At 43.9% G+C, this 16,867-nt stretch overlaps 1 protein-coding gene across 1 annotated transcript; it reads left to right on the plus strand.

Moving 5' to 3' along the window:
* Positions 1 to 252: 252 nt before the first annotated feature.
* Positions 253 to 15,180, plus strand: iqgap3 (IQ motif containing GTPase activating protein 3; the record flags this gene model as incomplete). The annotated part of the gene is made up of 38 exons (XM_080857590.1): positions 253 to 286; positions 695 to 782; positions 967 to 1,123; positions 1,295 to 1,372; positions 1,457 to 1,533; positions 1,649 to 1,716; positions 1,848 to 1,961; positions 2,123 to 2,301; positions 2,571 to 2,652; positions 3,707 to 3,870; positions 4,146 to 4,233; positions 4,474 to 4,637; positions 5,045 to 5,205; positions 5,682 to 5,797; positions 5,923 to 6,086; positions 6,185 to 6,275; positions 6,483 to 6,650; positions 7,043 to 7,185; positions 7,480 to 7,650; positions 8,013 to 8,096; positions 8,183 to 8,254; positions 8,386 to 8,455; positions 8,547 to 8,755; positions 9,025 to 9,177; positions 9,278 to 9,441; positions 9,666 to 9,890; positions 10,146 to 10,286; positions 10,424 to 10,508; positions 10,890 to 11,122; positions 11,315 to 11,447; positions 11,697 to 11,799; positions 11,930 to 12,077; positions 12,378 to 12,465; positions 12,842 to 13,054; positions 13,762 to 13,928; positions 14,287 to 14,415; positions 14,558 to 14,666; positions 15,067 to 15,180. 38 exons carry the CDS (start codon positions 253 to 255, stop codon positions 15,178 to 15,180), a joined length of 4,947 nt encoding a protein of 1,648 aa, XP_080713716.1.
* Between the last annotated feature and the right edge of the window lie 1,687 nt (positions 15,181 to 16,867).

Consider the following 16,867-nt stretch of genomic DNA (forward strand, 5'->3'; position numbering starts at 1 on the left):
GCAGAATATAACGTGCATGGGGTACTAAAGCTAGCTACAGATAGAAGATTTCAACCTGAACGCAATTTAGTGACATCAAGGTCAGCTGTAGCTAGATTGAAATTGATGTTGCTAATTAGCTAGCATTGCTAGCTAGGTAGATAAGGTAATATCGGTAAAAAACTAAATTACCGTTGATTACAATCAAAGACCTGTTATAAGACCAGCTTTAGTAAACTTTGCGTTAGCGGAAACGCCATTTCGAAGCAGAAAATGGGTGAACCTGGTGGACAGACACGTTCAGGCTGTAAGTATCGTTGTCAAATATGACTAGGTCATTTTTATGAAACAAACGTTGTATGTTGGTGCTAATTGGCAGGTGTCTGCTGATGTTTGGCAATGTAGCTGCACAGCTAAAGAGGGTATTTGAAGCTAAAAACAAATCACTCCTCAATTAATTGAAGCAATATAACTGCTGCGTGCTAAGCACTAGGTGTTCATGAATTAACTTTTGGTAGCGACATTCATTTGGACTTTGGCAAAACATAATCTTTCTAGATGACTAGCTAGCCAACGTCACTGCTTTCGACTTGCTGCTCGCAGCTTTTATCATGCTTCACTTTGTACAAAAGTGGCTATTTTGTTTTCTATGGAAGTGGGGTGAAGGCCTATTTGCAGTTGCATTATTGTTTGATACAATTCTTGTATTACACAGATGAGCGACTGACAGCAGAAGAGATGGACGAACAGCGTATTCAAAATGTGGCATACCAGTATTTGTGCCGACTGGAGGAGGCTAAGAGGTTTGTTAAAACGTCACACTGAAACTGAAACAAGAATTATTACTTTAGGGAAATCCAGTATTGAATAGTTTTTTTTTTGTCTCTTAGATCGGAATCTAATCTTTACATTTCCTCCGTTGTATACACTGCCAATCATGAGTTCATGAGTTGTAAGTTTGTCTTGCCTATGTTGTATGTATAAAAGGTGGATGGAGGCATGCATCAAAGAAGAACTTCCTGCTCCCACTGAGCTTGAGGAGGGTCTTCGGAACGGAGTGCTACTGGCAAAGCTGGGGAACTTCTTTGCCCCAAAAGTAGTACCTCTGAAGAAAATCTATGACCTGGACCAGGGACGATACAAGGTTGGCTAAAGAGGAAGACAGAATTCTGATGCACTTAGAAGCTCTTTAAAACATTTATCAATCCAGGATGTGTGTATAAAGTTACAACCTCAGTCATACGTGAAATTTCAAGTATGTCGAATGAGTTTGTGATTGCGCTTTTTCTATGCTGCATGTTGTGTTCTCCATTAGGCAAATGGGCTGCAGTTCCGTCATACAGACAACATCAATTTCTGGCGCAATGCAATGGTGGAAGTTGGAATGCCATCGGTAAATAAGTATCCAGACAAAAAAGTTTTCTTCAGCATGTTTGTAATCTAAAACTTTAACATTGAGTTAATTCCTCTCCTCCAGATCTTCCATCCAGAGACCACAGATATCTATGATAAGAAGAACATGCCCAGAGTTGTTTATTGTATTCATGCCCTCAGGTAGGTATCTCCATGTTTGATAGAAGACGACCTAGGGTTTGGTATTGGGCATGTCTGACATTTATAAGTTGTTCTTTTGCATGGTCCTCTAAATTCAAGCTCATTGTTCCCCCAGCCTCTACCTTTTCCGTTTGGGTCTGGCCCCTCAAATCCAAGACTTGTACGGCAAGGTCAAGTTCACAGGTATAATCTTTCTCTCAGTAACACGTTCTTGTGAATGGATACGGTGTCACCTGTCACTTGAAGGTCAACATGGTTATCAACTCTGGTATTTTCGAAACAATATGTTATCGCATCTGGATGTTTGTTCACAGAGGAGGAGATCAACAACATGAAACTGGAGCTGGACAAATATGGCCTTCAGATGCCAGCGTTCAGCAAGATTGGAGGAATACTGGCCAATGAGATATCCGTGGATGAGGCTGCTGGTACGGTCAATCACAATTTTGTTTACTACAGAGGGTTGTCGGTTCACATTGTTTACACAATCTAGTCAACAAACTGCATGGTGCATGGTACTTGGTGAAGGGCACTACCGTTTGAAAAAAGCCAGTGTTAAACCAAGTCCTGTTCTCATTTTTGGCTCCAGTGCACGCTGCTGTGATTGCCATTAATGAGGCTGTAGAGCATGGCTGTGTGGAGGACACTGCTCAGGCTCTGAGGAACCCCAATGCCATGCTGACAAACCTGCAGCAGCAGCTGATGGCTGTATACCAGGAGATGCTGCGACAGGCTCGATCAGAGAAGGCTGCTAAGGCTTATATCAAGGTTGGCAAAGAAGGCATTGTGATTTTTCCTGGGCATATGGATGGGCATAATAATAAAAACATTGTTCATGGGGTAATGGACCCTATACATATCTTGGCAATATTATCAGGCATTTGTATGCAAAGGGTAGGGCTTATATGAGAACCAGATTTCCTCTATATGGTTTGAGTGAATGAATGCAATGCATTAACTGAATATTTTCCCTCATTTGTCATTGATAACATTTTATATGCAACAACACAGATGATTATACACCATTTTTGTTGCAGATCAATGGTTCAGCTGAAAAGGATATTTATGAGGAGTATCTCACCCAAGGTGAAATCCAGGACAACATAAACAGAATTAATGGTGTGTATAACTCTTCCTTCAGTGATTACTAAAACATGGTACATCTTTCAAAGCCATTTCAATTTCAGGCTGTATTCCTCAAAAACTAAATATTTGTTCTGCGGATGTTAGTTTACCTTAGTGGATGGGTTTCCAAACTTTTAATGGCAGGCCCCTTTTTGACAATAATAACACCCCTTGCAAAGACTGAGAACATTGACATGTAACCTGCAATGTGACTTTTAATTATGAAAAAAACAAAACATCTGCTGTGTCATAGCTTTTCTTAAACATTGTTTCTAGATTTGAACAGTTACGCTTTAATTTGATAAGAGTTCTGATTTAAACCAATATTTATGTCCTTTTGTATTAATAATTAGGCTAGCTAGCCTTTCTAACATTCAGGCTTAAAGGTAGGCAATGACCGTATTATATACATAGTACAAAGAAGGCTATAATCTCACAAAATAGGTCAGTTATAGTGTACTATGCAGTAGGAGCACTACCATACAAATTTGAGCTGTAGTTGGTTTTTCTAGGTTTTCCGTTCCATTTCTCACCCCCAGCCCACACTCCCATTGCTGTAACTCTGTGCCCTGCCCCACTCTTTGGGAACCACCACCTTTGTGAAGGTTTTCATATTAATGAACATGTGGTCCTTGGAACTGCAGGATTAACAAAAGAAAGGAAGCTGCACACTATGTTATGTACTCTGCCAGATAAATCAGTAGTTTGATACACATATTAGGCAAAGACAAATATCATGTATTATACGAGGTGGCACTCGTAGACAACCAGGGCATGGTTTTCAATGCTACGCCATTATACCTGACTTATACATTAAGCTGTACTGTAACGTTTCGTGTTTCCTAGGACGCCCGTAGCTAATTATACATTGGCTGTGACTGATGTAAGACCAAGATATGTGTTGCATTAAAATTTGTGCCTCATTAAATAAAAAAAAAAATCAAAGATTGACCCAGAAAAAGCAAAGGATGTTGAAGGTATTTACATTTTCATTTACTGTGAGTGAATGAACTTTGAGTGTACTGAAGTGTTGCACATGACCTTGCAGCGCGCGCAGCAGTGGAGAATGTGGATGAGGCTCTGGAGTGCGGCGATGCCCTAGTCCTCCTGTCCGCTCTGCAGGCCCCATGCCTGGCTCTCAGGGGGCTGCTCAGGGACAACAGCCCCTGGTACCTGGAGCAGCTGGCTAGTGACCGTGAGCAGAAGGCTGTGGTAAGGGGGCTTCAGTTACCTTTGATGCGGCAAACCCTATTTGTGTAATTAAATTATTGTTGATTGTTATGATCATGAATTATTGATTTGTTTACTATTAATTATTATTTGCACAATGGAACTATGGTTAACCTGGATTCTGATGTCTAAATTTGTCGTATAAAATATGAATGGTCCCATTTGTACGACATGTGATGCCAGATTAGAGTCTGTGTCAGAGCTGGTGGCCTGTGACCCTTTACCTGATATCCTGTATCCTGTGCCTTATCGCGTAGGACATCGGCTCTGTGGAGCCACTGGACCGTGATGAACTGCAGGAGGGGATCACGGTGGCTAACGAGGAGGTCCAGCGCTCACAAACAAGTCAGTTTCACACCTCAATCTCAGAGAGAACATGTCTATTCAGTGGTCTTGATTTGATTTTCACAAGCTGCTGTGAAATGTTGTTCTTTCCCTTTGTGCTGTCCTGGACAACCTGTGCACGTACACATATTGTGCAAAAAGTATCTATGTGCACGCACATTAGCACACAGAGGTTTATGTATACGTATATACTCATGTAAAATTACATTTAGAGATGATTGTGTATATGTGTTCATGCAGATCAACAGGCTATCAACAAAATCAACGAGGCCCTGCAAAGGGGGGATGCCCGCCAAACGGTGCGTGCTCTGATGAACCCTGATGCCCAGCTGCCAGATGTCTATCCCTTTGCTGCTGACCTGTACCAGCGAGAGCTGGCACCACTTCAGGAACAGTGCCCTGAGGTTGGCTTTTAGCACTTTTGTATATTGTTTCACTTTTAGCCATCAATATAAATGATTGATTGGTGTCTGGGATGTTTTGTGACATGAGTTCACTTGAGATTGATATGGTCAGCTGCATAATTCCATCTGTCAGAAACTAATCTCCTCGTTAAGTGCCCAAAATATTTCCATCCATACTGATGTGTGTGCATCATGTAATTTTCCTGTATACATAATGAACGCTTGCCAGCTGTTATAAACTATGTTCATGTTGTGTATTTTGAATTTTAATTAATTATGTAACATTAAATAAATTTAAGGAATGGATAATTTATTAATGTTGGTGTTCTTCTTGATTGGCCAACATTCAACGTATGGTGCATAATCACTTTCATTGGTCATTTATATAAATACTTTTTGCTCGTTAGGCTGAGCTGCAGCAGGAAGAGCTGTTTGTGGCGGTAGAGATGCTTTCAGCCGTAGCTCTCATCAACCAAGCAGTGGAGGCTCATGACTTGGGAGCCTTCTGTGCCTCTCTGGTCAGCTCTGCTGCTGGGCTGGCAGACATCGATGACAGCCTGATCCAGAGGTGAGGCCACAGGAAAAGAGGGTTGAGATCAGTCATGCTGTAGGTCCTCCTCCTACAGATCTCTCTCTCTCACATACTCTAAGCCCTGTCACACAACACATTATTCAACTCATCATGCCCAACAGGGTTGTGGTTTAACATGCCCGAACAGAGAGTACTTTTATGCAGAATGATCAACACTTAACCTTTAGTTAAACAGATTGAGTATGAACGTAACAAAATTAAGGTCATTATTGGTTCAATACTCAAACACCCGTACAGCCCCTTTGAGCTCTATTTCACAGAGCATTTGAACTCTATTTTTAAGTATGTACTTTTCTAGAGCAAAAAGCAAGTGTGGCTTAGGGTTGCAGATAGTGCTTTGTCAGACGGCTGCATGCCAACACTTTGATCCAGTCAATGGTGAAATTGATTTGTTTACTTGAGTGAACAGTGTGCACTTTGGGGCCCTGTAAATAATGCTCATTGCCTTTCAGGTACTTTGAGGAGCTGTGTGACTTGAAAAAGAATTCAGGCAGGGCTATGCTGACCTGGAATGACCTGCAAGGCGGCCTCAACGCGGTCAACACTGCAGCCCAGGACGAACATGACCGTGAGTGAAATAGTCATCAGGCCAGACATGAAGTTCAGCCTCAGAGAGTAACCTATAGAGTAAATCCACCTTTGATTTGTTATGGGACACTAATGCAAATTCTGGCTGCTTCCCTCTAACATCAGAGATCCTGGCCATCGGCATAATCAACCAGGCCCTGTGCCGCAACGACCCACAGAAGCTTTTGTCTGCGCTCTTGCTGCCCTCTAGTGGCCTGGAGGAAGTGCAGCCAGTGAATGCCAGGCGCTACCACGATGTTTTGCACAGAGCCAAAAAGTGCAAAGCTGAGGTGCAAACTTACACTACACACTGGATTTCAAACTTGCTAACCTGTGTTAACACCCGTGTAGGGAGTGCTAATTGGAAGCACCTATTGACCTTTCACAGCTGAGCAGAGACCCGGCTGCCGAGTTGTGGTTGGCTGATATCCAGGATGCAGTGCAGTTGGCCAATCAGGACAACTACAGAGCTCTAAAGAGTGAGTTCTCTATACACATGCACACCTCCCTCTTTTTACGGTTCACTAACTCGGACACTGGATCACCATTCTTATCAAAATATTATACAGTCCATCTGTGCAAGTGTACCACTGAACTTTGCTTTCACGGATCATACAGCCCTTTGGTTATATGGCATGATCATGTGTTGTACCTCCCCGAGTGTTAACGGTCCTCTGCTCTGCCAGTGTGCCTGGGCCTGGCTGCAGTGAACCAGGCGGTGAAGGAGGGCAAGGCGAGCCAGACGCTGAGGGTGCTGCGGCTGCCTGAGGTGGCCATGAGGAGCGTGGTGGGGGACTGTGCCGCCGCCTACCAGACTGAGCTCACGGCCCTGCTCCGCGCCAAAACGGCAGGAGGTCAGTGCCCATTTCCTCGCATGTGCCTCAGGGGTTAAATTGCTTTGTCACATGTTTTGGGACATGACCTAAAGCTTCTCACTGTCCATGTCTTTTAATGGGTATCGGTACCGATATACAACATTTGCATGCCACTATTTATATAAACTGCAAGAGAATACTTACAGTACTTATACTTATACTTATAGTACACATATAGTCTGCATTTATTTCGGAAAGTAATCATGATTATGAGCACTACATGGCAGTCGTTCCTCTTCTCCAGGGTAAATACTATGACCCATGATGTAATGTAGCTGATGTCAGGTAGTTTGTAGGTTTTGTATTCCAGGGAATGAGTCCTTGAGACAGAGGTTACTGATCGTGTATCTGTGTGTGTTTGATGGCATCAGGTGATAACCGAAGCCCTTGGATGCGGACCAAAATCCAAGATGGCAGCTCCTATTACTTCCACCTGCAGAAGCTGGAGGGCACCTGGGACAGGCCCCAGGGCTTTGTGCAGAACAGCATGTTCCTGGCCCATGATGAGATGCAGGTAACTCTGTCACAGTTTCCCAGCCCTGTATCCACTTCCACATGTCTATTATTAGGCCCTTTAATGAAGAACTAGTGCCATGTGGAAGATGGGCATAGCAAGAATAATGATGATGAGATTTTGTGTCATTTTTAATACATTCATTAAAAAAATCAACCAATACAGTATTAAATAACCGAAAAAAATGTTACATCTGCGTGTGATTTGTTAAGTGTTTGCAAATCTTCATGATCTTGTTGACCACGCTGCCTTACTCCACCTCAGTAACAACTCTAACCTTATTGCCCCCTGCAGGCCATTCTGAATAGTGTGGCTGGAGCCCACAGCAGGGAGGTGCAGTGGAAGGCCAGCAGTCACCTGGTGGTGGCGCTGCAGGCTCGAGTCAGAGGCTTCCTGGTCAGGAGGAAGCTGGCACACCGCCTCCACTTCCTCAACACCCAGCTGCCTGCCATAATCACCATCCAGGTGAGCATCCAGTTCTGTGGAACTGGCTCCCTCACCACACAAAAATTAAATACTAATTTTCCTTTATAGGGGTGGGCACACCAGAAATGCATCAGCAAGCCTACTGTGCAAGTGCATGCTTCAGTGACCTTATCATATCTACCATATCTGTTTTAATAGTTTCCCTAGATTCCTGACTTTAATATAGGCAATGTAATATTGGGCCCAAAAAGTCAAAAGGTGACTGGTGACTGGCTGCTGAACTATTTAGCCCCGCACTAGATTCACTGCAATCTACTGGAAATATGATTCTAGACTGAAATACAACCATTTCACAGTTTGTTTATGTAAGTCATTAATACATGTTTTGGCTGTGTTCTTAGTCTCACTGGAAAAGGTTCCTTCAGCAGAGGGCCTATAGACAAAGGCTGCAGTATCTCTACAGGAGCTGGAGGGCTGTTGTCAAGGTAGGGGATTCAGAACTGTTACTTGTCTTAATTGTTACCTCTGAGTCAAATGTGTCAAGTGATGTGAGTTTATGTAACCTCCTCAGATCCAAGCCACTGTTAAAATGTGGATCGCCCGCAGGAAGTATCTCGCCCGGCAGAGGTATTTTAGGAGACATGTAAGTATGCCATGCCATAACATGTGCTTCCCATAGTTATTTAAGGTTATAAATACACCATAGTGTTTAATTTCAACAAAGAACAAACATTAATATGTATATTAAAATGTATGGTATGATTTTTGTTTCAGGTTGGCGCCATCATTAGAATTCAGGCCTTTTTCAGAGCCAACAGGGCTCGCGAAGAGTACAGGATGCTGGGTATGTTGCACGTCACCAATCCAGAGGTGGTAACGAACAGTCTTGGTTAGTTCCTGTTTAAACCGCATCCGTTTCCTCCTCTTCTCTCTAGTGCACTCCACCACCCCTTCCCTGTCTGTGGTGCGCAAATTTGCCCACCTGCTGGAGCAGGGCGATAACGACATCCGCCAGGAGGGGGAGCTGCTGCGCCTGCGGGAGGACGTGGTGCGCAACATCCGCTCCAACCAGCAGCTGGAGGCCGACCTGGACATCATGGACCTGAAGATCGGCCTGCTGGTGCGCAACAGGGTCACCCTGCAGGTGAGGAGGAAGAGGAGTCTTGAATGTCACATGTGGAGATTTGTTTAGGTGTAGCATCAGATGCTGACAGTCACACAAGTTCTTGCATTCTTGTTTTTCCTTGTAAGAGAACTAAGATCTGAGCAGATCTGATCAAAGGTCTTGGTGGTTGACTTCCTTTGACAAACATCACCAGCACATAAACTGACGCTGCTAGTTTAGCTCCAATGGCTCCTCCCCTGCTAACACTTTTCGTTATCTTTGTATCTCCACGTGTCTCTTGAGAACAGGAGGTGGTCTCACACTGCAAGAAGCTGACCAAGAAGAACAAAGAGCAGCTGGCAGACATGATGGACTTGAACAAGCACAAGGGCCTGAAGTCTCTTAGCAAAGAGAACCGTGAGAAGCTGGAGGCCTACCAGCACCTGTTCTACCTGCTGCAGGTGAGTGCTAAACAATTTAGGCTGTTGAAATGAATACATGTCCGTTTAAAGCTTGACTTAACCACTGGGGGCCTGTGTGTGTGCCATGTTCCCCTCGCAGACGCAGCCTCAATACCTGGCACAGCTGATCTTCCTCATGCCCCAGAACAAGTCCACCAGCTTCATGGAGACGGTCATCTTCAGCCTCTTCAACTATGGCTCAGACTGCAGAGAGGCCTACCTCATGCTCCAGCTCTTCACCACTGCCCTGCGCCACGAGATCAAGTGAGGGAGCACACACACACACACACACACACACACACACAGTGTTAAACTTGATAATAATTTACATATGCATGTTTAAATCGATCTTAAGCTTGACTAGATTTGTATGGGAGTCAGTTTGTTTAAAGCTAAAGATTTCAGTTGATCAGTATTTCAAGTTGATTGATGTCACCTGCAACTCAGTCACCACCCAGTCAGTGATGTCCCCCAATCTCTTCTCCTAGGTTGAAGGTGGACCAGCCTCAGGAGGTTGTAACTGGTAACCCCACCGTCATTAAGATGCTGGTGAGCTTCTACCGCCACGCCCGAGGCCAGAACGCTCTGCAGGACATCCTGGGCCCCGCCATCAGGGAGGTGCTGCAGGACCGTACCCTCAGCATCCGCACCGACCCCGTGGAGATCTACAAGACCTGGATCAACCAGACTGAGTCCCAGACCGGCCACAAGAGGTCAGACTGGAGCACATTTACCCTGACTCCCAGGCATAATCGTATCTGTATGGAGTCAATATACATTTGAAATACTTGTTTGGAATAACTCCTGTCTGTAGACATTTAAACATGTCTCATGTCTATATCACTGGAAAGGCTTGACCCATGTCACAGGTTCTCCCACAGTTTGCAAGTGGTTATTGATGCTGTATTAGACTCTGTAGCTTTAAGCTATAGGCTGGTTGACCCTGTCTTGTTGTCCCTGCCTGTCAGTCCGCTGCCCTATGAGGTGAGTGCTGAGCAGGCTCTCAGTTACCCCGAGGTGCAGCAGCGCCTCAACATCGCCATCACCAACCTGAAGACCCTCACCGACCGCGTCCTCCACGCCATCACCAGTAACCTGCACAGGCTACCGTGAGTTTATAGCCTCTATCAAGCTCACCTGTTGCCTCTCTCTCTCTCTCTCTCGTTAGCTGACCTGTCATTTTTTCCCCCACATTCTCTGTGTAATCTGTATTGTATTTCCCTCTCCAATCCCTTACTTTGTTCAGTTATGGCCTGCGCTACACTGCCAAAGTCCTGAGGGATACTCTGCATGAAAAGTTTCCTCAGGCCACTGAGGAGGATCTCTACAAGGTAAGCAGGACAAACATGGAGCCATTTTGTACATGCAGGCACAAACACTCATGTATATACACAGCATACTCATGTATAGTCACTGTGTGAGTATCATTCTGGCTTCTACAAGCATTTTTACTCAACATGAGACTCTTTTCTGGATGCTTACCTACTCTATACAACCTTAGTGGACTGAAACTCCTGATTGTAAAGTTCTTTGCTTCTCTTATCCACTTAGAGTGAAGAGATGCCAGTCTCCACAAGACTAAACCATTTAAATATTTTACTGAATTCATCTTAACTCGGAGACTGCATGAAATAGTGATAATTTGAAAAGCCTCCCCCAGCAGAAAAATCAGAGTTGCTATGTCCCCCTTTAAACCCCAACTGTTTGTCCAGATCGTGGGGAACCTGGTGTACTACCGCTACATGAACCCAGCGGTGGTGGCGCCGGACGGCTTTGACGTGGTGGAGTTCTCTGCAGGCTCTGCCCTCCTGCCGGACCAGCGGCGCACACTCGGCTCCATCGCCCGCATCCTGCAGCAGGCCGCTGCCCTCAAGCACTTCCACGGCGACAGTTCCCACCTGCACGCCCTCAATGACTACATCACCCACACTCATGGCAAATTCAGGTCAGTGCTACATCTTTATTGTTTTCTTGTTTACTTTTCTGTTCAAGTTTAAAGTTTATTTTGAAGTGTGCTTCTCTTGTTATTGTTTTGTTTTGGTGGGTGCAACTGCGATTTTGGTTTGATTTCTTTGTCATGTCAGGATTTTGTCCGAATGGCTGAATAAGTCAAAAGCTCTCTGCTGCTTTCCTACAGGAAGTTCCTGAAGGCGGCATGTGACGTCCCAGAACCAGGGGAGCGCTTCGACATTGACGAGTACTCTGAGATGGTGATCCTCAACAAGCCCCTCATCTACATCTCTATCAGTGAGCTCCTCAACACCCACAAGGTAACACTTCAATAGCCTCTGATGACTGACTACATACAGTTCAAAGAATTATAATCAGAGATATTTGTTGACTGCTTGCACACTGCTTTGAACATTTTAACAACTCTAATGCTTAGCTTTCTGTTCAATGAGCACAGACAAAAGGTTATCATTTTGGTCAGAGTTCTGTGAATCAGTTCTTCCTTAAGATGCTCAAATGTAATGTTAAAGGTGAGCATGCCTAACACTGTGGTTGGTTGGGTTGTGTAGCTTCTCCTAGAGCACAAAGACGCCCTGTGTCAGGACCCTGCCGACCCGCTCCTTGAGCTGCTCAGAGACCTGGGGAAGGTGCCCTCTGTTCAAACCATAATTGGTAGGTTCCAAAGACATCAACATATTCCATTTGAACTTCAGAACGATCAATCAAATGTGCAACGTTATTTGCTTTTATTGCAGGTTTGAGTGTAGTGTTTTAAAACTTACTTTGGAATATGTGGTAACAGGAGAGGGGGTGGTCAACTCTGGAGACCCCAACATGGAGCAGACCCTGGCCCAGTACACTAAGCTGGAAGTGTCCCTGACCCTCACCAGTAAATTTGATGTCTTCAAAAACACAGATAATCTCCCCGATGCCAAAGGCATTCTACTCAGGTAGGACTGCACACAGCAGAATGCTAAACAAGCAAATGTTCAAGTGATTGAGAGCACCAGTGCTGTGGATTAGTCTCGATGCATATTTGGAACTGGCTGACTTTGCTCATCAGTTCCATCTCCTGGTTCATTCTACTGATTAGATCATCTGAATTGCTGATACAAATCACTGGAGATTTTTAAGATTAAACTGCACACATATTCTCAAGGTTGCACTTTCTAATGCATTTTAAAGAAATGGTACTTTGGGGTGGTACTCTGTGATTTGTAATGTGTGATGAGTTCTGCTTTGGTCTGCAGCACCAAGCAGCTGATCATCGATGTGATCCGAACCCAGCCTGGAGAGACACTGAGTGAGGTGTTAAAGGCTTCAGTCTCCACAGACCAGGTAAAGGCTTATGTCCTCATGAGAGACTCTTGCTAAATCATGACATGATTGTTTCAGAAAAAAAGTTGTAGTTTTAGAAAGGTTTAAAAAAAGGTGTCGTTACATGCATATATGTGTAAAACTCACAAAGTACAGAAAACGGACATTCACAATACAAAATAATACAGACAAATATTTTGTAAATGCAAAGGAGATAATGTAATGCATATCAGACACAGGGTAATGGTTAAGAGCAAGCATAAAGCAAGAGAAGAGGGATAGAGAAGGGTATTGCCCTTTCTAATACTCGGTGGGCAGCTGAGCCGGCGCGTGGGTGTAGCTGCTGGTGTTCAGTGAGGACTCGCTAGTACAAGCACCTGTGACCTTGGTTTCCCAGGAGGCGCAGCACGGCTGGATGATGCACCGCCGGGCCCAGAGGGACGCCGTCACCCCTGAGAAGATGAAGCGCAACCAGTCCCTCATCGCCGACGGCAACCTGTCCCTGGAGGAGAAGAAGAGGAAGATCCAGCGCAGCCTGCGGAGGCTGGAGGCTCTTGGGGTGCTGACGGCCCCCGACTCCGAGAACCAGATCCTGCAGCTCATCGCTAAGGTATGTGCATAGTGAATCACAGTAGCTGAACCTGTAAAGAGTGAGGGCAGCAGCTTCTCCAAGGCCCAAGCTTCAAAGGATTTTTTGGGGGGGGGCGGGGGTTATACATTCACAGTACTGTGTGTCACTTTGAACAAATACATTTCATAAATTTGTAATTTTGAAACTCTGCCTTCAACAAGTAACTTCACATCCACACCCAGCAGAGTATCAATCGATGTGAAGGTGCCTTGCTGCATCTTCAGCACAATTTCCAGTAACACATTCATTTTTCCATATCTTACCCAACTAAACTAAACCCTTCTACAAACATTGAATGAATCTGTAACCATTAGTTACTGTTTGCTAAGGGCAAGCATACTCCTACCAGTCCTCAGCCATATCATGTGGAACTACTATATTACTATTCAAACGACTTCTGATGACCACTTAAGGGTCTCACTTAAACCATGTGTTGCTTGGTGTAGATCTGTTTGTGTGGGCCCTGCGGCATTAGCAGCCTGCATTAGCAACCCCCTTTTAGAACGATCTGTTAAATCAACTGCATTCAGGTTTATTTGCCATTTGCACAGATTACGCTGATAATCAGTCCAATAAAAGGCTTACAGCAGGTTATCTCCCAGCATAGTAATTAGACTTGACATAATTGAATCTGGCTCGAGCAAACGAGGTGGCGTCGACAATAACGAGCCATGTCTGTCGAGCAGGATATACGGCACCAGCGCCTGTACCGGCAGCGCCGACAGGCAGAGCTGGTGAAGCTGAAGCAGACCCTCCACAGCCTGCACGGCAAGAGCTCCTTCCACAGCGAGCAGGTGGACTACTACAGCCAGTACATAACCACCTGCCTGCAAAACCTCACCGCCAAGAATGGGTAAGGCAGCCTTTTTTTTTCACCTGTGTCTGCAAAATGAATTGGCTGACAATAACGGAATGTCAAATTCCTTGGCTCATTGGCGTCAAATTTCAATGAATAGTGCATTTCTCCTTTGATGAGCTGCAACCGGAGAAAAAAAGATAGATGAATGAATCGTTGGATGCCCTTTAACTCCAAACCATGTGCAAATGGCACATGAGGGCTAATATGATTACAAATTATCGTTTGCTTTTTAATAACATGAATATGCATTGGCAGTTACATATTACAGTACATGATACCCAAACATTGCCTTATTCTATTTAAAGGAAATTATAATCCGTCTGTTTTGTATGCCTCTCCTTTTTGCTCTCAGTAAGGCGAATGGAAAGAAGGCTGCAGACAACAAGGGGAAGAAGAGCAAGCAGCCAGCCCTCACCTACACTGCAGCCCGTTTGCATGAGAAGGGAGTGCTGCTGGAGATCGAGGACCTGCCCATCACCCAGTACGCACCGTTTCAAACGCCACACACATGCCATTCATTCATCTACATCTATCCATCTTCAAATTCAAAATTAATTCAATTTCAATAAAAATTTCGCATCCAATTTCTTCAAAATCCTGCATCGATGTTCTCTCCTTCTTAGGTTCAAGAACGTGATCTTTGACATTGTCCCTGGCGAGGAGGGCGGCACGTTCCTGGTGAAAGCACGCTTTATGGGGGTGGACATGGAGCGCTTCCCTCTGAAATATCAGGTAAGCTCCACGAGAGACCAGTAGTGTCAGCCCTGAGATTGTGTTCATAGGTTTTGTAGGTCTGTAGACTGACCTATTAGTAGATAACCTCTAGAGGTAGAAGTGCAATGAGGACATGAAGAACTGGACTTTAATCCTCAATCCTGCCCTGTTTTATAACGTATTACTTATTTATTACACCAGGGACATCATTTACAACTATTTAATTACCTAGATATGGGCTGTCTTTCTGCTTCTGTGCTGGTCAAAGTTGTATAGGTACAGGTAGGAATATAAATGTTGGCGAATGGGAAAGGTTTGAGCAATATTCCTTGAGTTTTTATGTGTCGGTAGGGTACAAGAGTATCCAGTTGAACATTATAAAATCATTTCCCATCTTTGTGGTTCCTGTGTTTTCCAGGACCTGCTCCAGCTCCAGTACGAGGGTGTTGCTGTGATGAAGATGTTTGACAAGGCCAAAGTCAATGTCAATCTGCTCATCTTCCTACTGAACAAAAAGTTCTTTAAGAAGTGAGCCAAGGTTCTTTTACCATGATTGGGTGGTGTCACCACCGCAAAAACACTACCGTACTTCACTACTCCATAACCAGCACAATGTATTTAGATATCCGTATCATATGACACTCTTCCTATGATTATATATCACAGAGGCATTCACTTAATAAGGGAGCATATTTTTTAATATTTCATATCTCTTTTCGTATTGTAACACACTAGTTGCTTCAGTGACTTGTATTAAAGTGCACTTTCTGGTCCAACCTTGGACAGGTACGTGCACTGTCTGAATATTTTCTCTGAAATCAAACCGCTGTTGCAAACCTATCAAGTTGTCAGGGTTGAAATGATTTAAGCTTTGCTAACAGTAATATTTATATAATATTATTTTGTATTTTTGTATGCCGTGATAACTTCTATATGAGAAATAGTTTTACCGAGTTCATTTTTACGCTTTGAAAGGGAAATCAATAGTTTTGTACTACCCACTTGTTTTGTTTAAATTACATTAACGTTAGTTCACCCTGTCTTTTATTTATTATTATTTCATTGAGCGTTGTATTGATGATGCTTGCACTGATGCTTTCAGTGTGATTGCGTCGTCATTCTCTCTGCCTCCATTTTAAACCTCTGACCAGCACCTCATGCATTATTTATGGCACACACTTAAATAGAACACTCCAGACGGCTCGTATTATGCTTACAATCAGAGGTCCTGTGTCACAGGCAGCTCCCATTTTACTCACGGCGGCATGTAACTCTGGCAGACATGATGGCAATAAGGTAGCTTCCAGACCCTCGTAACCGCAGTCTTTCACAATGGCCTTCAGCAACTGAAAGAAAGCTCGTCCTTGTACTGCAGTGGCAGCTCTCTGACTTTCAAAAAATGTTTGAGTAAAGTTTGCTTTTAGGTACATGAACGGGCCTTTTGAATTATTGCAGAAAAAAACGGCTTTTTAAGCTCACCATTCAGATTTGTCTGCCTGAGTTATGTGCTCCATTGTGCTAGGCCCCCTCTGTCTTTTCATGCTGCCTTTTTGCAGATGAAAGGTAGTTTTTCCACGGCCAGTCTCCCCTTATGGTTGCTCATGCCACACAAGATTCCTCATTAATTACAGGCTCCAAGGTGTATTGTTTTGAGGTGTTGCTCACGCTGATAAGCAGTTTTATTTTTTGAAACACTATTAATTTCAGCGCAGACAATTTTGAAACTCCAGTGGTCTGATGGCAGCTTTTAAACTTCTGTTGAACCGTCTGCATGGGCCATTTTGTAAATATTTTCTATCCTCTACTCCTATCTAATTTCTTTCCCACTGCTCTCGTATCTAAATGTCAATTTTTATTTGTGACTTGTGATTTAATTGAGGTTGTCTTTTTCTTGTGCTTCCAAATGGTGTGAAATTCCATATTTTACTCCAAGGAACATAACATTTATGTTTTATACTGTTCTGAAAACACTCCTTCGTACATTTGTACTTTTTCATCAAACAATCAAAGTTTATCATGTCTTTGTTCTCTAAGGAAATAAAAATATAAATGATTCAGCCAGTAAACTAAAAAAAGTTTCCTGTGTCATTTTGTGATTCTTGTCAAGCACAAGATCCTAACCAGCAGTTCCGTCTTCAGCCCCTCACGGTTGCTTCTGCATCGCCATCAGGGGTCACGGTTACTGTTCTGGTCATGGTCATGTGGAGATGGTCGGGTCT

This window comes from Sprattus sprattus (assembly GCF_963457725.1).
Source record: "Sprattus sprattus genome assembly, chromosome: 19".
In the NCBI taxonomy this organism is placed as follows: domain Eukaryota; kingdom Metazoa; phylum Chordata; class Actinopteri; order Clupeiformes; family Clupeidae; genus Sprattus; species Sprattus sprattus.